This window comes from Lethenteron reissneri, chromosome 21 (assembly GCF_015708825.2).
Source record: "Lethenteron reissneri isolate LAM-NWPU_2019-01 chromosome 21, ASM1570882v1, whole genome shotgun sequence".
Taxonomy (NCBI): domain Eukaryota; kingdom Metazoa; phylum Chordata; class Hyperoartia; order Petromyzontiformes; family Petromyzontidae; genus Lethenteron; species Lethenteron reissneri.
The window spans coordinates 3,295,708-3,317,144 of NC_083799.1; the positions used below are offsets into that span (position 1 = coordinate 3,295,708).

General features: G+C 52.5%; 1 protein-coding gene across 1 annotated transcript in view; it reads left to right on the forward strand.

Moving 5' to 3' along the window:
* The window catches only part of LOC133345068 (semaphorin-5A-like), a 61,797-nt gene that overhangs the window by 35,231 nt on the left and 5,129 nt on the right, over nucleotides 1-21,437 (forward strand). Inside the window, exons 5-19 of the mRNA XM_061555513.1 lie at nucleotides 2,447-2,509; nucleotides 5,104-5,202; nucleotides 5,821-6,034; nucleotides 7,470-7,797; nucleotides 8,445-8,580; nucleotides 8,758-8,968; nucleotides 9,277-9,469; nucleotides 10,071-10,188; nucleotides 10,582-10,769; nucleotides 11,372-11,515; nucleotides 11,965-12,133; nucleotides 17,523-17,775; nucleotides 18,088-18,306; nucleotides 18,582-18,752; nucleotides 21,159-21,311. Of these exons, the coding sequence (XP_061411497.1) occupies nucleotides 2,447-2,509; nucleotides 5,104-5,202; nucleotides 5,821-6,034; nucleotides 7,470-7,797; nucleotides 8,445-8,580; nucleotides 8,758-8,968; nucleotides 9,277-9,469; nucleotides 10,071-10,188; nucleotides 10,582-10,769; nucleotides 11,372-11,515; nucleotides 11,965-12,133; nucleotides 17,523-17,775; nucleotides 18,088-18,306; nucleotides 18,582-18,752; nucleotides 21,159-21,311 (2,659 nt within the window). The remainder of the gene's footprint in view (nucleotides 1-2,446; nucleotides 2,510-5,103; nucleotides 5,203-5,820; nucleotides 6,035-7,469; nucleotides 7,798-8,444; nucleotides 8,581-8,757; nucleotides 8,969-9,276; nucleotides 9,470-10,070; nucleotides 10,189-10,581; nucleotides 10,770-11,371; nucleotides 11,516-11,964; nucleotides 12,134-17,522; nucleotides 17,776-18,087; nucleotides 18,307-18,581; nucleotides 18,753-21,158; nucleotides 21,312-21,437) is intronic.

Below are 21,437 nucleotides of genomic sequence, written 5' to 3' on the forward strand. Positions count from 1 at the left end.
ATAGTGTGTTTATAATATAATTTTATGTAGATATCCATATTTATTTAATATTTTTCCTCTGCAGTTTTTATTGAAAATGCAATATTTGATATCTCAAAAACCTGATGTGATAGGCAAAAACTGATGCCAGATTTGGAATCAGCACCCCAAAATTACCTTAAAACCGTTGGAATACCTTATGCCAGAAAAAGTGTGTTGACCAGTGTAATAATACTGGACTTAACTGGCCACTGCTCTCAACGTGATACAGTATGTGGACTCTGTGCCATGGAGGTCACTTTACGGACAGATAACAACAGCATGAAACGCCAGAGGTGACGCACGCCCGAGCACGTAGAGGCTCTCTAGGCAAGCCTGTTCACGAGTGGTGTGACACGGACCGAGCCGGCAAAGCCAGCAACGAGGAGGTGTTGGAGGAGGAGGTGTTGGAGGAGGAGATATAGACAGGGCTGGGTGTGGCAAGGCAGATGGTTTCTCTAAGCGGCCGTGTAACGCGACGCCCTGAGACCCTGCACGGATGACTGTCGCGCACCGCGCACGCCGCTCGGACTTGTCGCGGAAGCGACACAATGAGTAAAATGAACCCGACTCGGGCTCTGTCCTCCTTGGCAGAATTGTCGGTGCCTTTTTTTCGGAGGCTCTGCGTGCGACGACGGGGCGGCACTTCATTCCCACCGCTCAACTAAAAATAACCCCCTTTGTGCCACTGCCAGCGAGTTGGCCCGCCATGGGCAGCAGTCTCCGTCGTCCACAGGGAGAAGTGGAGGTGGCCCCTCTGCTTTTGTCAGTGGCATGCACATTTCATCAAGACCCAACGGACGATTTCTACCGCACCGACGGTGTCAGCAACGATGGCATACTGTCAATAAAACACGCACTCGCCAAGATTCTCTGTTAAATTGTAAAAAAAAAATGTGCTGTTTGTGAGCACCTATTGTGTGGATGTTGAACTTTTTTTACACCATATGTAGCCAACTGTGCTAATTGGAGGTGCGGGGGAAAGGACAACGAACTGAACACAGTTATAAAGAAATGTGCATACCTCAAGTGGCTTGCTAATATCGGCAGCAGGAACATTCCAGATGTTCTATTAATAAGAGCAGCACGATATACAAGGGAGCGATCACCGTACCTAACCACCTTCATTTTCTCACCAAGTACCCATGTTAGGCGATGTTCGCTTCGGAGTAGCTCAGACCAGGTTCAGTTATTATTCGATTCGTTGTGATGGCGAGTATTAAAATACGAGTTGAAAGATAGCAGTACAATGCAATAGCCGCTAAAATACCCCTTCTGGTACAAACACACACACACAGCACTCGCACATAGCAGAAAGCCTCCGACGAGTCATTTTCGTCGAGTGGAGCCCCGCGGGGGCCGTGGGATTACAGCTCATCCCCTTCTCCGTCCGGCGTGAGCCCGGGCAGTGAAAGCTCGAATTGGCGTCACCTGGAGCCAGGGGGCTGTTCCGTCCGACCCGGAGCACATTCCACTTCGCCAGGTGTCACGGGACGCGCTTCCCCCAGCCTTCCCAAAAAGACACCTTGAAACAACAACCCCTCCCCCCCCCCCCCCCAAAAAAAAAAAACACGCCGGCTAAAAACTCCCAAAATATACAAGCGGTCATAATGGACTGGTGATGGATAGAATATATGAATATTTTTTTTCTCACTCAGGTGCATTTGGTTTTTCTTTTATGTTTTCTGAAGGGCGGATACAGAAATCAAAACGACAGTGTTTGTAATAATGTTTAGTCTGAGTGTGGTTTTGTGTTTTGCTGGACTCACACCTTGGTGAGGTGGGGCTCTCGCTTGCCTGGCTTCCACAATGAGCATGACTCCTTTGATGCCCAGATTCAAGCACTCGCAGCGAAAACAACCCCTTCGTGTGCCGCTCCATCCTCACCAAAACACTGCTTTGGTTCGATGTTTTAAAAATAATAACTTTCATTCGTTTCCCTCCGTGGCAGTCACTGCTGCTGCTGTCAGGCGATGTGATACGGTTGCTTGTCTGTATCTCGTTAGATTCCTTAACAACAAAGCTTACCGCTATGCGTGTGACAACAAATGGCAGCTGTGGGGTTGAGCTTTGCCTCCTACAAAAATAACATTTCTAGCACCGATATCTCTCAATAAATATCCACTTTTCTTCACATTACAACAAGGAATGAAATCCTGAGGGTTAACAGATTTTACAATCTTTACGTGTGCTGTAAGCAAACACATAAAGAAACAAAATTGTTCTTGCCGTCTAAAATAAGAAATTGCAATAATCACTTCTGTGTTCAAGAGTTGTGGGTCGCCACAAGCTGCCGATGACAAATATAAGACGCACGCAGGATTTAAAAGAATACATTTAGCTGGACTCGAACATCGAAATCAAGAGATTAGAGCGGTTGTGGCTGCCTCGTTACCGGAAGGCCTCCTCTGCGTGCGTGCGTGCGCAGGCGAGCGAGTGGGGCTGTGACGAGACGACCAGGAGGTCCTGCTACAGCAAGGGCAAGTCGGAGGTGAGCCTCGCCACGAGCACAGCCGGCGTCGTGAGCCTGCCCGGCGTTCGCTGGGCATGCCGAACGAGTCGTATAAACCGTGGGCAGGCATTTATGGTGGCCGAAGTTAAAGCATTTATCTGCCCGATGATGTTCGTGCTCTGTAAGTGTGTTGTGATATCATGTGCTGTGCCATCACGTCCTATTTTGCGCCAATGACGTCTACGCAAAATGCAAATGCCGGAATTTGTGGAGTAATTCCCACAGCACCCTTTGTTGTTGCTCACAAAGCGATGCAGCGAGTCGCCCCTTCCCAAGTTTCCACCGGGCCTCTGCAAGGGTTACGCGTCTGCACCGTCGAATCAAATCGGAACCGCTTAAGCTTGAGAAGCACGACTCAATTTTAGAGAGGCAAACTTTCTCCAGGGTGTGCGTGTTGTCATGGAGCTCTGAGGAGGCATATTTGTCGTGATAAGGCCATTGATAAAATTAAATATTTACGATGATAACGATGACCTCTTTGGGTAGTCAGCTCGAGGCGACCGACATTTACACACGTTCATATGTCGCCAGAAAATCCAAAACATAACCAGCTGGGCCATTCTAACGTCTTGGCTGGATTGCTCGTAAATGGCCATGAAGGGAGAAAATATTGACTGATAATGATAACGAAGACCTCATCGGACAGTCAGCTAGGTCACACAGACATTTACATCATTGTTATTAGAAACAATATTATTGTTAATAATTGACATACACTCGCGTCGCCTGAAAAGCCAAATCATAATTGGCCGAGCAACTGGAGTGTTTTGGCTGCGGTGCTCGTGAAGGGCCCTGCGCTGGCCAAGATATTCCCCGACTTTGAGTTGCGGCTCAGCACGCTGCCGCTCGTGAGCAAATTGAGTTGGTGTCCGCGTCCCTCACGAGAAATCGGAGCCAGAAGGGGCCGTGCAGAGCCATTCCCCACGTTCCCACGGACCGCTTTCGTGTTGAGCGTGCACGGGCGCAATGGGGGTGGGGAGGGGGGGCAGCGGGGGGGCCCATAGCCGTGGGGGGTTGGGGTCACTGAGATTACAGCACGCCGAGGACCAAACAATGATTTCCTTTTAAGCGACGGACTCGCTGGCTGCCTTCCACTCGTGTGCTTTGGTGATTTATCTGGCCCGCAACCCCCTGGGAGGGTGGATTAAAGTGTGACGTAAGGAATGCTGCTGCTATTCATCGTCGCTCAATAAAGAGATTCTCTACGAGATTGATGGAAATCCAGTGATGTAATAACGTACAGCATGCTCGCGATGAACGCTTCATCCCAATGCGACCTCTCTCCTGCGACGCGTGGATGGTGGCTCCTGCCGGTAACGACACGGGCGTTAGGGAGGCTAAACCGCAGGAAACACGAGTGTACGGCCATGCGGACGAATGCTCTCGCGGTGGGTTTATGAAGAGCCCCTCTGTGCAATTGCACGCGTCGCATTCTTGGCAGAGAGCTCGCCGTTGATATGACACCTGCATGCGATGAGTCCGCAAGAGTTTCCATTTAAATCCTTTTGTGCGCCGGTGGCCGTACATCTGTTAGTTACTTGTGTAGTGAGTCCAACCGAGTCGCAGACGTTGTCTTAGGGAGCAACACGTTTTATTAAACTATTATCACAACATACTCCAGGCTATTAACACAACCCACTCTCGGGTGGTGACCACCCAACTAACCATGCTACGGCGGAACTAGACACGGTTCCACTATCCCGGTCAGGACCATAAGCTGGGTCCCGGACCGCGTGGCTGGAGGCTTCTTCCAGCTTGACGTGGATCTCCTGCCTCCAAAAGTCAGAACCCCGAGCCCCTCCCAGGGCCCCCCTTATATCGGGCTGGGGCTGGCTCCGCCTCTCGCCCCGCCCACCTTCTCGATCTCTCTCGCCCTTGCCCGAAAGCTCTCGACAGTTCCTCCCGGACCATGTGACCACCCATTGGCCCCCTCCACCGGTGGCCCCCCTCCAGTATCATCCGGTCACGTGTCCCCAGGTCAGCCAGAGTATCATGCCCCCAACGTAACCCTAGCTGGCTGACTCTCGCTCTCTCAACGGGAGCCCGCACCGCACGCTGTATGTGGTGCCATCACGCTTAACCAGCGCTCACCCAAGCCCGCACTAGGGCTGGTAGTACACCCCGTGTCCGGGGTGTACACACAACAGTAGACATCCCGCCGTGGCTTCACAGGCCCGGCACCACACAGTGACATTCCCAGTCATTACACTTGTATGCACGTGTCGGGCAGTTTTTGATGGGCGGCATTGCGATCCCAGCAGCCTGAGTTCATTCTCTGATCGTCATGCACAGTAAAAATTGGAAACCACCATCTGAACTCGGCCTAAACCGACACTGTCAACTTGGCTTAAAATGAGCAACTGGTTTAATCACGATCATCAGCGCTGGGAGACAAAGGTAGGCAGCCATGTGTGATGCTGGCCACTTGGGGGGACCCCCCGTGAATCTTGTTGACAAGTGCCACTTGATGGCCTCGATGGTCTATTGGGTAAAGGGTGCGATGCTTTGTCTGTGTACAAACGTGCGGCGTTTTGACCACAGCCAATGTGTGTATGTGCGGGCACGTGTCACAGGAGGAGTGCCAGAACTACATCCGTGTGCTGCTGGTGCGAGGAAACCGGCTGCTGGCGTGTGGCACCAATGCTTTCACGCCTCTGTGCACCAACCGCACCGTGAGGGCCCCCCTCCCTTTCACACCGCATGCTCACAGTAGCTACAAACTCGTATACGCAGCAGCAGCAGCAGCTACAAAACCTGTACACGCAGCAGCAGCTGGCAAGGTGCACAGGTCTCGGCTGGGGTTTGTGACGGAGGCAGCATGTGCGCAAAGACTAAACACGTGTTTGTTAATTATGACATATTGTCCATTTTAATACCAAACACATTCACCATCATGTTACGTGGTGAGGTAATAGAGCATGCACTGTACTACGAACCGGTGATGCTGGTTCAAACATTTGGCCTTCTCTGGGGTGACTCCTCCTTAAATGAGTAACTATTCCTCTGGTGGAGATGAAAGCCATACAGTTGCCTCACATGGTCCTGGCCACACCACTTCCTTGTCTGTTTTGCTGGCCCTAATAGGTGCTTGCTTATAGGACTTTCCCCAGCAGTCTGTTCGATAAAATTCACACGCTATCAAACGTTTTTGCCGATATTTGTAAAAAAAAAAAAAAAAACTCGTTACTAACTTGCCCAATTTTACCGAAGTCAAATCGACCTGCCACACGAATCTTCTTTTGTTGTGTTGTGTCTTCGTCATCGTAGTTATCGTTGTTGTGTCCGTGCAGCTGGGGAACCTCAACCGTGTGTGGGAGACGCTGAACGGCGTCGCGCGCTGCCCCTTCGACCCACAACACAGCGCGGCCACGCTGCTCACGGCGCGCGGGGAGCTCTACGCCGCCACCGCCGTGGACTTCGCAGGGCGTGACCCGGCCATCTACCGCAGTCTGGGCGGCCTCCCCACCCTGCGCACCGCGCAGTACAACTCGCGCTGGCTCAACGGTAACCGCGCGCCGGCACGCGGCAACGCGGCGTCGCTGAGAAGCCCCGGGTGGGATGGCAGACCCTGGAGTTATTCAAAACAGCCAACAGGGGATTAGTGAAGCAGCCCACACAGGAACCTCCTTGAGAAAGAGCCTTGAGACTCGGCGAGGGAGAATAAAATGGTGGCGTGATTTTAAAGCGGCGTGCCGAATCGATACGTCCGTGTGGCTGCTATAATTAGTGTTTTGTAAAAAAAAAAAAGTGTTTACTTAAACATTTAAACCAGGTGAGAGCCCCAGTGGGATGACGCCTATTTAACAAGGGTGATATTGTGAATTGAACCTGTTTGCAACGTGGCAGAAATTCCAGTACAGCTAACACACACTCATTGCTGCTTGCTTTTGGCACTGATATCCCCTATCACGCTGGTTGCTGTAAAATTACGGGTAAAAGTTAACTTTACGTAAATGATTCGTCATAGGGGGGATTGTAAATCTGCAGCTTGACCTTTTATTTGCTGACGTCTCTCAGGGAGCGGATAGCCTAACCCGTACAAAGAGATCATTACAAACATGCGCCAGATATTGATGTGCGCAAATCAGTTTTTTTTTTTTATTCGGGAGTAATGTGAAACTAACGCTTGCCCGATCACGGAATTGGCCATCGTGGACTTTAGGTGGCCAGAGGTTTGTTCCCTGGCTTGGGAGAGGGCGCGGTGGGGGGGGGGGGGGGGTGTAGAATGAGCAAATCCATCGTGGCTCCGCTCGAGGTCCACGTCGAGAGGGAATGTGAAACACCTGGCATGTGGCGTGAGACCACGGTGGCCCCATTTTGGCCAAAGGATAAACATGTAACCTGACATCTCTAAACAGGCGAGGTTTACACCGACGCAGGCTACCCTTAGAGTCTACCGTAAATATATATACACGGCGAATTGGTATAAATTGATATTTTCCTACTCTTAATGCATTCAAAATGAATGTATTAACCTTCAAGGTAAGGTAATTGTTGTTTCGTTTGCCCTTATTTTACGTGATTAATAATGGCAAATTTTACATGAAATGAAGTCACTTGTAAACATCTTAGTTTTACTTTCTCTTCAGTGCATATTGACACCGCGCTCCTCAGCACTTGGTGGTTTGCGTCGGGCGTAGATCCACGTTGACAAGCTTGTGTACACAGACATACGTAAATATATGATCACATTGCTCTCTGCAGCTGATGTTGCAACCGGGGTTTCATTTCTCACTCAATACATATCCATGTCGACGGTCGCCTGGAGCTGACGGCACGTGACTCAGTAGCCGCCATAGCGAGAAGTAGACTGGATTTTACAAGCTAAGCTATCGCAGTCACTCCAGATCGAGGAAAAACATTTTGTTGGATCACCGACCCTTATGTACCCGGCTGGAATCAAGCTCCGGTTTCCACCTCCTTTTCTTTGCCCCTGCAGAGCCGAGCTTCGTGCTGGCGTGGGAGGCAGGCGGCTTCGTGTACGTGGCGTTCCGCGAGGTCGCCGTCGAGCAGGAGTGCGGGCGGCGAGTCGTGTCGCGCGTCGCCCGCGTCTGCGCCAACGACCTGGGTGGCCGCTTCCTGTTGGAGGACACGTGGACCACGTACATGAAGGCACGACTCGAGTGCTCGGGGACCCTGGGTTCCGCTTCGCCCGGGTCCGCGGCCGGTGCCGCTCCCGCCCAGGACGTGGTCGACTTCCCGGAGCTCCAGAGCGCCGTGTTCGTGCCCGAGGCCGGACTCCTGTATGGGGTGTTCACCACCGCGGGGTACGTACGACTTCCCGCTGGTGGCGATCATCGTTGGGGTTGTTCTAGATTTGAAGCTTTCGTGACTGCAATGATTCATATTCTTAGGTTTTTTCGGTAAAGTCACGTAGGTAAATGAGAGATTGCAGGAGTTATATAAACGCAGTGGTAACTCATGCAATCTCTCATTTACTTGATACAGCTGTCGTGGCTGTGACGGTACCACCTGAAGACGGAAGCTTGTGTTGCCTCCGAAACGTCGTGATTTTTATTTTATTTTACTTTTTTATTTTTTTACCTACGTGACTTTACCGAAAAAACCTAAGAATATTGGGGTTGTTTTACCACACCACACTAGACAGATGAGACCATCCTATTTGGGGAACAGGTCATCTCAGGACCGGTACAGATATCACTCGCCACTGTTATTCACCGTGGCGGATAACAATTCCCTTTTGCTGGGGTCTAGAAATCGTTGGAAACAGGAACTATGACATTTTACGAAGATAATTCGCATGTGTTGGGGCGTGCGGAGATGTTGATGTCATGGTCAAGGATGTCTTCATCCAGCAGCGGTTAGACCATGACTGATGATGGTTACACGTGCGCGAAGGCCGGCACTGCGTGTGATTGACTCCGCGATCCTTGTCGCTCGCGCACCCCTGCAGGAGCGGGCCAGTGGCCTCTGCCGTGTGCGTCTACAACATGAGCGACGTCAGAGAGACGTTCAACGGCCCATTCAAGTTCCAGGAGTCGCCGCGCACGGCCTGGCTGCCCCATCCCAATCCCAACCCCAACTTCCAGGTGCTTACCAGCATCCGCCACCATGCCTCTTACCTGCCACGTGACACTTAGTCGTCCACCACCATGCCGCTCACCTTTCGCACGCAACTCAGTCGCCCGCGACCATGCCACCCACGTGCCACTCACTGCCCAGCCGCGAGGGTCTGACGGTGTTGCGGCGTGTCTCTGCTGCCGCAGTGTGACACGGTGCCGGACGGCTCCACCGCTAACCTCACGGTGCGAAGCCTCGTGGACGCGCAGCGCCTGTTGCTCATGGCGGAGCCCGTGACCCCGGGCGGGGGTCGGGCACTGCTCGCCCGCCATGGCTCGCGATTCACGCGCCTCGCCATCGACTCGTCGGCGCGGGGCCGCGGCGGGGTGGTGCACCGCTTGCTGTTCGTGGCCACAGGTAACCACGGCGCTGCAAAGCGCGCTGGACTACAGCTGTGCTCGTTTGAGTCTCGCGTTTGTCAGACGTGCGTATCGTGTAACTGCCAAGTTTTGTCATTGCCAAGGCGCCTTGAGACATTAGTGGAAGGCGCCTCACGAATAAATGTCAATAATTTTTTTTATTAATGACGTAGATGACGGTAACAATTCACCGTGTGTGCCTATCGTCACTGCCCGGATTGGGAAAGGCAAGCCGAATAATAATCCCCACGTTCGCAGCGAAATTGTCTTTCTCACTCTCACCCGTGTTGCCCACCCTCTCCCCAGACGAGGGCACGGTGCAGAAGGTGGCGGCCGCCTCGGGCTGCGTGATTGACGAGATGGAGCTGCCCTGGCCCGCCGCGCGGCAGCGTGTCCGGGCGCTGCACGTGTCCCCTGGCGACGGGGCACTCTACGTGGGCACCGACGGTGCCGTGCTCAAGCTGCCCCTGGAGCGCTGCTCCGCTTTCCGCACGGAGAGGTGAGCGCCAACCCTCCCCACGGCGTTTCCCCAGCCTGCTCCTCGCACGCCCGGCGGAGGCGGCCTAATGTCATCCCGTTTACGTGAATTCGCTGCTCTGGCGAGTGCACAAAAGGTCACGTAGAGACTTTGTTTACGATGCTCGTGTTATATTTTATTGGCTAAGTAAGTTCACTGGAACGATTCGGAAAGCGGCGTGCATGAGATGTGAAGTGGGAGGGAGCCTTGCCTATGTTTCAAGGTCTTGCCGATGGTTGTGGTTACACGGTGGAGACCTCGCGGCGTAACGTCTCCATTTGAGGACAATGCAAACAACCCCCTGCCGCCAGATGTCTAAGGCTCATCAATTACGCACGAGGCATTAACTTTTCCAGCAGGACCCCTGATGTGTTTACTTCTCTCGTGAGTCGAGAGTGCCGCTCACGCTCCTCCTGTTCCCTCCCCGCCCCGCATGCACACGTGTGTCCGTGCGTGTGTCTTTGTCATTGTCTGTGCGTGTGTCTGTGCAGTGTGTCCGTGCGTGTGTCTTTGTCATTGTCCGTGCGTGCGTCCGTGCGTGTGTCTGTGCATGTGGTGTCCGTGGGCATCTGTGACTGCACAGCACATGTGTTGGCTCGCGGGACCCGTTCTGTGGCTGGGACCTGACCCTGAGACGCTGCACCACCCTGAGGGAGAGCTCCGGCTCCGAGTCTTGGCTGCAGGACCTCTCCCAGTGCCCGGTGAGCGCCCCAACCATGAACCAGTGACAGCGCACGCACGGGCAGATCCTCCACTCCACACATTCCTCTACAGGAATTTGCCAGTGAACTGCAACCGAGGTCAGTGTGCCCTCACCTCTATTCCTGTACAACAAATGCTTTATTCAAGACTTCAAAAGTCCTAGATTTATCATCCTTGACAGCGATTGACTGAAGCCTTTTCTCATAGCTGCTGTACATTCCCCCAAACACCTCTTACTCTCACCCTCCTAGCCCTCACTCTTCTAGCCCTCACCATCTTAATCCTCACCCTCGTAGCTCTCACTCTCCTCGCCCTCCCAACCCTCACCCTTGTGACCCCGGCGGTGGACTCGTGGTGCTGATCTAAGTCTCCCCCCCCCCGACCTCGTGCAGGTGCGGAATCTGACGGTGGACGGCGCGCTGGGGCCGTGGTCGGCGTGGGAGACGTGCCAGCACTCGGACGGCGGGGAGACGGGCGGCGGCTCCTGCCTTTGCCGCCGCCGAGCGTGCGACACGCCCGTGCCGCAGTGTGCGGGGCGGCCTTGTGACGGCGCCACCGTGCAGGTGGCCAACTGCTCCAGGTGCAGCCTCGCTCCTCGCTCGCTTGTGCTCGAGCTCATGAAGGGAATGGGGCCGAGGGGTTTGTCACGTTGATCGTGCGTTAATATTGCCGCAGGCCACGCTCTGTCTTGCCAGAGCGTTTATGTCGGTTATAAATGTATGTCTATGTGTGGCGCTGTCATCAATCCACTGCTGGAATAGGGGCTATCTGAACATACCTCACCACGTTTTACAAACGCATAAATACATACATACAGACGTACACATAAACACACGTGCACATATAGATATGCATATGTATACACACACACGCACAAAGAAATACAATATTTAGGGTCAAGTAAGAGCAGATGAAAATAGCTCGTAGACACCGGGTCATCTTTACACAGAGCCGGACAGAATCTATATGTACTGAATGGACAAAACTCATTCGTACTTCTCCCAACACTCGTCTCATAACCTCTGCGTCCTCCGCACCAGTGAATGAAACGTGTCCGGCTGATGACGATGACGATGATGACGACGATGGTGACTGACGACGATGACAATGACGGAGGGTAATGATGTGACGGCAAGCAGCAGACACGGGGTGATGAGGCTGCGGTGATTTTTCCGTGTGCAGGAACGGAGGCTGGACGCCGTGGTCAGCCTGGTCAGTGTGCACCACCACCTGCTCCATGGGCTTCCAGGTGCGGCAGCGCTCATGCAGCAACCCCAGCCCGCGGCACGGAGGCCGCGTGTGCGTGGGGCAGAACCGTGAGGAGAGGTGCGTGCACTTGGCTTGCCACCGCCACACCCGCCAGTCACAGGCCCTTCGTCCGTCCATCCGCCCGCCCGCCCGCCCTGACCAAATCCAATAGCGATCCTTGCCTCGCGTCTGTGTGTGTGTCTCTGTTGTTGGAAATTAAACTCAACAATTTGTTTGTGGAGTCATGTCGAAAAATGTGTCCCAATAAATGCCGACAACCAAGAAAGAGTCGCTAAGATTAATGGTAAAGCCCACGTCTAATTGATGTTAGAAACCTAATTGATGCATGTGTGTGTGTATATAGATATACATAGGAAAAATAGGAAAAATACCATTCTCCATAGTCATTTGTTTTACAAAATAAAATACAGGTCAGAGAGTGAAACAATACGTTGCTCGAGTCGTGTTGACACCACGTGCCGGGCCGCGACCCACGACGGTTTTTAACGCCGCCACTGTGCCGCCAGGTTCTGTAACGAGCACACGCGCTGCCCTGTGCCGGCAACGTGGTCCCCGTGGGGGCCGTGGGAGCGCTGCAGTGCGCCGTGCGGCGGGGGCGTGCGCACGCGCAGACGAACATGCGCCAACGCCAACGCCAACGCCGCCAACGGGGAAGCCTGCGCCGGGTGCGACACGGTGAGAGACGCACGCCACGGGCGCCTTCGACGCGCTCTGCGACAGCCACTCTCTCTGACCCTGGTGTGCCCCGTGTGACAAACAGCATCGTAGCTCGTCGGATTTCTCCAGGATAAATAACGGTTCTGATTCGCTCCTGCTGCCCGAGCGACTGGTCACGCTTTCCCTCGCGCTGTTGCAAGGCTCGGACCGGCCTTGTGGAGGGTATAAATTCCCTGCCCGAACCGGCAAGACGTCGTGATTTATTTTAATTAAATTTTATATATTTAAATTTTGTTTTATTTCTACAAACGCGACTTTAACGTAAAAAGCAATGAGTATAATTTCTGCAGTCACGAAAGCTTCAATTCTAGATGAAGACATTCAGATTTAACTATCACGTGGGGGGATAATTGATGCAGGCTGAACACATTTTTCCACTGTCATAACACTGTCTAAAAGGCGGTAAATATACGCGAGGCTAATGTTTCAGGAACACAGCTGTTTGTCCCAGAGAGATTGAGACGAGGGTTCCTGCTCTAAATCGTAGATTTTACAGAAGAAATAAAAAGTTGAAGTAATTTGAACAGAAAAAGGTCGTTCAAACACACGTGATCATCACGAGTTAGGAAACTTCAAGAAGCCTGATATTTATGAACACTGTAAAACACGAGTCGTTGGCAATTAACACCCTCTAAGTCGTCCAGAGAGTGCACGGTGTAAATATTTTTACAAGCATGCGCAACAATGAGCACGCTTGAAATGGACGCTAACCACGCCTGACATCTCTTTCACTTTCGTGTCAATATTTTTTGCTGCCATTTCATAAAACCGCATCGGCGTGATGTTCGGGCAGTCAATATAATTAACCGTGCGATATTAACACCTTGGTGCTACTGCTGATATTTCCCGAGTAACCCTCGCGGGACGCCTTCCTGGCCAGAGCATGCATGCGCCGCACGAGTGGGAAGGGCACGGTGGCTACGTATACGGTGTGAAAATAAGTTCCGATGCACATACGTGCACACGTCCCGGTGCGCCGTACGGGTTGGGCCGTGGTCGGACGTGCCCGATGCTTCCGCCCGTTCTCCCCCTAGCGCGGAGCCACCAAAAAAATCCAACGTGCCCCTTCTCCCCAACCCACCCCCCCCCCCCCCAATGATCTGTGGAAAACCGCGGCCCATTTGGCGGTTTGTGTTCGAGGTCGTTGATGAGCCCGGTTGAGGAGGCTGCTAGGCCCCGGGGGGTAGTGAGCGGTTTCCGCTCGGTACCCACTCGGTACGATGCCCTGCTCGGCTGGGTGTGGTGCCGATGTCCCCTCAGGGCCACCCAGCCCCCCACCAGCCCCCTTTTCATACCGAATAATGAAGTTCTCAATTAAAAGCATCCTCATTAATGTGACCTGTAAATGTTACCGTAATGAAGTTTTTGACAAAATATTATATATATGTGTCCATGTGTTTATCTCGAAGGTGCATGTATTTGACTATATATGCCGTGCACACGGAGCAGTGTGGGGTAGTGCTTGGCACAATGTGCTATCGTCTCAATTATTTGGCTTCCATTCATACCCATGATGCACAACTCTGATGAAGCAATTGGTGTACGAATCTGGTCCGGTTCTATCCTAAGTCAACAATAAAACATACGCTGGCCTTGGTGTGTTGCTGCGCCGACCTTGATAGGTGCTCGCTAACAACAGTTTCTCTAGTGGCCCAAGGTAAGCGGGGAACCATTTGACCTTTCACATACATTTCCCACTGTATACATTAACACGAGAGACAGGCGTATATGTGTGTGTGTGTGCGTGTTTGGTTGAGCGCTCGGTGAAGAAGTTCACTTAACAGCTGTGTTGGGGCTCGTGATGGGAGCAAAGCGCTCTTCTGGAACACACCTTGGTTTTTTTTTGTCTCTTCTGTTTAAGCAACAGGGACCGCGATGGATTTCCTTTTACAGAATTAACGTCGTAAATAAAGCGGCAGAGAGGTTAACTGTTTGGGGGAACTGCGCAATATTTTACGGTGCCGGCGAGGGTTTCGGCACTCACAAAGGCCCTCAGCTGTGGGCAAGGGGCCAGAGAGCAGAGAGGACGAGCGATTATTTATTCCATTGTGCGACGACCGTGCAAGCGCGCGTGCGAGTGCGTGGACATGTGTTGTACACATGTGTGTGAGCGTGAATGTGCACGCGTGCACTCGTGTCTTTGTGCGGGGAGTGGTGGCGCAGTGGTTAGAGCATTGTGCGACAGCACTTTTCCCAAAAGTCTGTTAAGGCAATACGGGGGTTCTTTGTGTTTGTAAATTAATATGCATGTGTGTGTGTGCATGAGTGTGTGAATGCACGTGCGAGACTGCGTGAGAGTGAATGCGTGCGTGCGTGTGTGTGATTGGGTGTGTGCGTTCCCCGCTTAACTTGGGCCACTAGGTCGACTCAGCCTCAAATGACTACCTGGTTCGATATGTAAACATCGCCACTAGGGAGACAAAGGCGGCCGGGCGTGGTGTTGGCCACCCACCCCCTCATGTGCCATGCCGGCCTTTATAGGTGCTCGCTAACAGCACTTGCTCCTACAGTCTGTTAAGGCTATACGGGGGATCTTTGTTTTTTTTTGTATGCGTGCGCTGGGGAATAGTTTGGCAGACCATGAATGGAACGGGTCCCTGTTGCGCTGCTTGGCTGGGCAAGACCCAGTTGCAATCGCATTCACCCTCGGTCCCAGTGCATCCCAGAACGGCACTCGCTCGTGCTACGAGCCTAATTGCAAGGGGGAGTTTTGCTCGTGCTGTTGCAGTCACACTTGTACTCGCCACTGCGTTAACAGCGCAGAAGACCATTGGGAAACATCGCACGCGTGTAAACTTGGCTCGCGGGGCATTTATGCAGATCGCTGCAACAGGCTGCGGCTGTTTGTGTTCCCCCCCCACCTGCCACGCGAGCTAAGTCACAAGTAGGTGGATGAGCGGGCGGGTGGTATGGAGGCTCTGGCCACCCGTGCATGTTGGAACAGAGCTCTCTGCACTTTGCGGGACGCATTCTTGAGGCGCGTGTCACGGACGGCAGGATGAGGTTGAACCGCAGAGCCGTGGGGCTCAGGGCAGGACAGGCTGGGCCTTGCGTGCGGTATGCGGCGCGCGTGCGAGCTCGGTGCGTTTGCCACGCCGCTCCATGGCCTCCGTTTGCCGGGCGCGTGTGGCAGCCGTTTCCTCGCACAAGGCTCTCACGATCGCCCAAGGCTGTCGGACACAATGCTAGGTGTGCGTGCGCTCGTTCGCGTGCGTGCATTACATTGAATCACATTGCAGCGTGATAATTGGTATCTGAATCTTATTTGGACCTCCCGTAGGATGACTTGACCTAATTGAAGTTGAGTACCTGGGAGAGTTTGGTCAACTTCAACACTTGGGTGTGGCTTGTGGGTGAGTGTGGTGCTTGCCACACTGTCTCCCTCGCATCATGAATTGGACTTTTGATGTGCACGCTAACAGCACTTTTCTGACGGTCCACATGGCTAAACAGGGAATATTTATACCTCTTGGATTACAATGTGGAATCTTGTTAGAAGATCGTTGTTTTTATCGAAAGAAGCTCGTAAATGAGTGTTTTGTGGTTTGGCAAAGTGGCTCATTAAAATTGCTCACATGTTCCTCCTTACCGTGAACAATTTACTCCTGAACCTTCCACGATATGCCGCAAAGAATTTACAACTGAGAAGCTAGCAATTATGAAACTCTACAAAATTCCATGCCCGCTGGCCTCGATTGAAACAACTTGGAAAATGTTCCATGCGAAGAAGTGGTTGTAAACATCTTCAGACACCTCGTTTCTCTGCTTGTTCCTCCGTGTGACGCACGTATGACGCTATTAAGGTTTCACCTCTTGAGTACATTTGGTAGATAGAGCCGTCTCGGCCCTGAACAGCCGAATCGCTATCTGCGTCATCCAGTTTTGTTTATCTTCAGGGAAGGGTTGAAGAGTCTTGATTTGTGCCCGATTATAAGCGGTGCTGATCAGGGCCCCCTGTTGCTGCCACAGAGCCGCGTTTAACCAAAGAAGGTTGCCCTCGGGTAGAGCTCTTGCCATCGTTGCTGCGTCCTTCACTCTGCAGCTGGCTTAGCAGAGATGGCATTGACCCCTGATGCCATGACAGAGTACAGCTGGGGGCTGGCTGTCTTTCTCACGTATAAAGTTATATTTTCCTTACATCATCATGATCATCATTATTATTATATGGAGACATCATTCAAGTTCAATGTTTATCTTGCTGATTTTTTTTTTCTCATCGTGATTAACTGGCAAGAAACTTCTCCCGGAATGAGAACATTGGATTTTGATTTAAACCACGCAAGTAAATGAAGACAATATGGTAATCCGCTTATTTGACGTAGACTTGCAATGCCACGGGACTCAAAAGGCTTAACTGCGATCTTTGAATTTGTCATTGCCATGCCTACTCATGCATCCATTATCATTCCTCCTAGTTTAAGGTCAACCCATTCATTTCATTGACCTTTAATGTTTTTCCAGTAAGTCCATTTCCATTGAGACCACATTTATCAATGCCCATTCACTTCTGTAGCAGCAGAAACTTGCCATTGAACAGACTGCTGGTGCACGAGCTTTTAGCGAGCACCTATTAAGGCCTGCACGGCACACACAACAGTGTGATGTGGCCAGCACAAACCCCGCTTCCTATGTCTCCCGAGCACTGACGTTTACATATCACACCAGGTACTTATTTGAATCTGGCTTGATCTAGGGGAGGACCAGGACCATTTCAAATGTTATCCTTGACACAACTGCTCATTGATCCCCACGTTAGTCGCCGCTGAATTGGGAGGGCACGTGTGGCAGGGACGTTTCCGTCCGTCGAGACGATGTATGTTGAACTTCATTCGCACCGTGCATAGCCAACCATGCTCATCGGAGGTGCGGTGAAAGGACAAGAAACTAAGCACAGAAAGCAGTTCTAAAGAAATGAGTTTCAATCTAGATGATTCAAAAGTACAGTAAAACCTTGGATTGCGAGCATAATTTGTTCCGGAAACGTGCTTGTAATCCAAAGCACTCGTATATCAAAGCATTGGTATAACAGTTGTGATCACGTGATGCTCGGCAGACCAAGCTTATACGTACTACTCGTATTAAAAGGCCTCGCTCGTTTTGGAAATTCATATTTTAAAAAATTGCTCGTCTTGCAAAACACTCGCAGACCAAGTTACTCGCAATCCAAGGTTTTACTGTACATAGCTCCAGTGGCTTCCTCATATCGGAAGGACGAGCGTTCCAGACGGCCGCAGAAGCACATTTAAAAGTGCGTGATGCGGCGACAATCTTTGTTCGTTGACTCACCATTCAATTATTTTAAAAAAACTAAACCGGGTCTCGCGTGTCGTTTGCTGGTGGAGCGCAGGAGCACCAGGCCTGCCACAGCGACCCGTGCCCTGAGGCGAGAAAAAACACTCCGTGGACTCCCTGGCTGCCGGTGCCAGCCGCTGGGAACAGCACGGGGCAGCAGCAGCAGCGTGGGGCCGCGGGACGACACGAGCAGCGCTTCCGCTACACGTGCCGCGCGCGCCTCCCCGACCCCGACGCGCTCGACGTTGCGCGCAGGAAGGTGGAGATGAGATTCTGCACCGCCGGCACCAACGAGTGCAGCATGGACGGTAAGGGAGGAGGGGTGCCCAAGGGGATAGGGGATGACGGTGGTGGGTGGGTGCGTGGGTGGGTGGGTGGGGGGGCAGGACATGATGGTGGGGTAATGGTGGATAATCGTGGGAGGGGGGGAGGGTACTGGGTTTCAATAGGCAGCAATGTAAGGTAGTGTGGAATGATGGAGATCATTGGTGATGGTGGTCAGCATGTGGTGATGGGGGTCAGTGTGTGGAGATGTGAGGGGTCCGCGTGTTGTCTGTGTGTGCGTGCGTGCGAGTGGCCCTCACCGCTAAAAGCCGTTGCTCTCGTGCTCTGCATTGCAGTGGAGGGGCCCAGGCAGACCGGAGAAGCGAGTGCCGCCTGGGCGCCGTGGGCCACCTGGTCACCGTGCTCGCGCGAGTGCGGCCGCGGCTTCCGCAGTCGCAACCGGCTGTGCGTGAGCGCCGGAGGGAGCAGCCTGAACCTCCAGCACCAGCAGCAGCCGCCCTCCTGCCCCGGCTCCCCGTCGGAGTTCCAGGAGTGCAACCCGCATCCCTGCCCTGGTATGCGGAGGGGTTCCGTGCCCGAGTGCGGTCGCCGACACCTTTGGGAGCGCGCGCCGCTGCGCATCGCGGGCGGCTGCCGTTCGCGGAGAGCGTGCGACGTGTACCGCGACGCGACAACCGGCAAGCGCGTTTTACGTCGCCGCGACGCGACGCTCATGGCGGCGCGTGAAACGCGCGCAGGGCTCCGGCGTCGCGTCGCGCGCTCTCATCCCGTGCGTCGGCGGCGGCTGTTGACGGGCGGCGCTCGTTGTGCGTTGTGCGCGTGGCTCCAGTGAATGGCGGCTGGTCGTGCTGGGCGTCCTGGTCCACGTGCTCGGCCACGTGCGGCGGCGGCCACCGGCAGCGAGGGCGCGTCTGCAACGAGCCGGTGCCGTCGCACGGAGGAGACATCTGCCTGGGGCTGCACACCGAGGAGTCGCTGTGCAACACGCAGCCCTGCACCGGTAAGCCTGCCCTCGCCACACCACCACGCCCGCGCCACACCGCGCCACACGTGCCGGTACTACACCACGTGTGCCCCGTACCACACCATGCAAAAAGCAGGAGGTTACAAAACTGACCGCAGGTGTTAGGGATTAGCTGATTGAGATGACTGGCAGATGCACCAACCGCACTCCTTACTTGTGCCACTTTGTGGTGTTTTAGCCGCCTGAGACTCATTGCAGACACAAATTCGCAAACATTCAAACGAACTCCATGTCCAGAGAAGTTGTCCTGTCACAGCAGCATCGCGTCAACCTCCATGTAGCCAAAACCTTTGTCCCAAAAAAAAACGAGTCCCCAAAAAACCATGTGCCATGATTTTTTACGCAACAGCAATAGTTGAATTCAGTGAACGCAAGGGAACCCATGCCCCCTCAAGAGCTGTGACTTGATTGAGAAGCAGAAAATAGTTTTATTGGCAGCTTTGGCTCACGATGCAGCTCTGGGCTTCTTCGTCCATTCCTCTCGACGGCAACTCACGGCAATGTGCAGACCCCGCGATTAGCAGAGCTTCAAACCGCGTCAGTGTTCAATCCACTTCCATTTTTACGGGGGGAGTACGGGAGGCACTAAAGAAGGCTGTATTATCTGCTCAGTAGCACGCGTTGGTGGACACAGTGGGATTCCTGTGTAGACGAGGGAATGCCAGGATGAACATGAGGCGTTTGTTTGTGCAGTCATACACTGGAAAAGATGAAGACAAACATCGCAGCGAGCATCTGTTTGTAAAAAAGTTATCTTATCAAATCTTCTCCAGCTTGATTCTGTATCTAGTGCTCACATGTGCTCTGGAATAGTTTATTTTCTACTTTGGCTCAAGATAGAGAAGATATATGCAAAAAGAACCCAAGGGGCTGTTGTGGCAAGTGCTGTTAATTAGCATCTATTCAGCACCTAATAATCCTGGCACAACACCCAAGTGGTGGGTGGTGTAGCGACGCATGCTCTGTTAATGCTGACTACACTACCAAATGAGGTGCTTATTTTAGGCCGAGTTAACGTAGGCCAGGCTCAGACTACAAATGTAACTCATTGTGCATGGCTACGAATATAAACACACACGCTCATACGATCGCTCACACGCATCCCCCAAACGGGTGCCACACACATGGACTGGCAGACATACGCACAGACACACAGACACGTACGCACACACACAAAGACGCTCACACACATGCGTGCGGTGCCGTTGGCTGTGGTTGCGGCTGTGGCCTGGCAGGACACCGATCCCTGTTGCACCGTGAAGACTCTGGCCAATCAACGCTGTGGTCCTGGCCCCGCGTGCATTAAGGGGTCTTTGTGTGCCAAGCCGGTTGAAAGCAAACTGGGCGGTAATATTTAGTTAGATGAGGACTGCTTCTTATTAACTGTCAAAAAACAAACTTACATTGTTTAAATTACAATTTGGTAAATTGTTCTTTCAGGAAATTAGACTGGTAGCTGTGGGAGCTATTGTTTTGGCGGGGACTAATACACATCGCCTTCTGTTCGCGATTATAAATATTTTAAAAATTCATTGTAACTTATGCAGGTGCAGTTAATGTGTAAACGTTGTTTTGATAACAAATCGTGCTTCTAATGTCATCAGGCCCGACCACTTGAGGGAGTTGTCCGTGTATGAGAGGTACTAATAGACCTTCAAAAGAAAGAGAGAAAAAAAAAGTTTAGTGCGAATTCCCCCGGCGGCGGCGGGGTCGAGAGAGTGTGCGTGTGCGATAAACATCTAGAAGCCCGGCCCGGCCACTCTGGCGCTCAGAGAGATAACGCTGAGCTCCCAGGACGTGATCCTGCCTCACTCGCAAATGGTTTCTTGGTAAAAAAAAATGTAAGACGAAAAAAAACACTATAATGCACCATTGCAAAATGAAAAGAGTGAAGAAAGATCGCTTCTTTTTCCAAGTGGAATAAATACTGCCCCCCCCCCTCCTCATTCACAAACGAAGAAAAAGCACAGAATGCCGTTCAAAGGCTATTGAATTCACTTCAACATTTTAGAGTTGCTTTCAGAGAAAGTGAAACCGTTCCATCAGAACTCATGTGAAATTCCCGACGGTTGGCAATTTTTTTATGCCACAAAGTAGCCTTTGAAAAGTAAGCCTTGCAGAGCTGTCGAGGGCTTAGCTGCGAGAATCAATGTTATTTTGTGTTATTTCCCCAGCCCCACCAGAGTATTCTGGTAAGCCGAGATTGAAGCGTGCAGAGGGTGGAGGCTCATTTAATCTGACACAGCATCAAGAGCTGTCCCAGCCACAATTACTCCCTCCACCGTTAAAGTCACTCATTTACATTTCATTCTTACTTGGACCAAACCTTGGCGGCCCCCTCTGACCGCCCCGTGCCCTCTAACCTCTGCTCCCTTACCGCAGCCGGCTGGGGGGAGTGGAGCGAGTGGAGCGAGTGCGACACGGTTGGACGGCGCCAGCGCTCGCGTCTCTGCTCCGTGCCCTTCCCCGACACGGAGCGCTGCTATGGGAACAGCACGGAGACGTCTGTGTGCCCGCAGCATCCCAATGCCATTGGTCAGTGCTGCACCGTAACCCCCGCGCACAGACACATGGCACTCCCCGCACTTGCACCGTCCCAGTAGCGAAAAACTTAGAAACGTGGCAAAATCAGTCTCAGGTTTTCGAGGTCTCCTTGCAAAC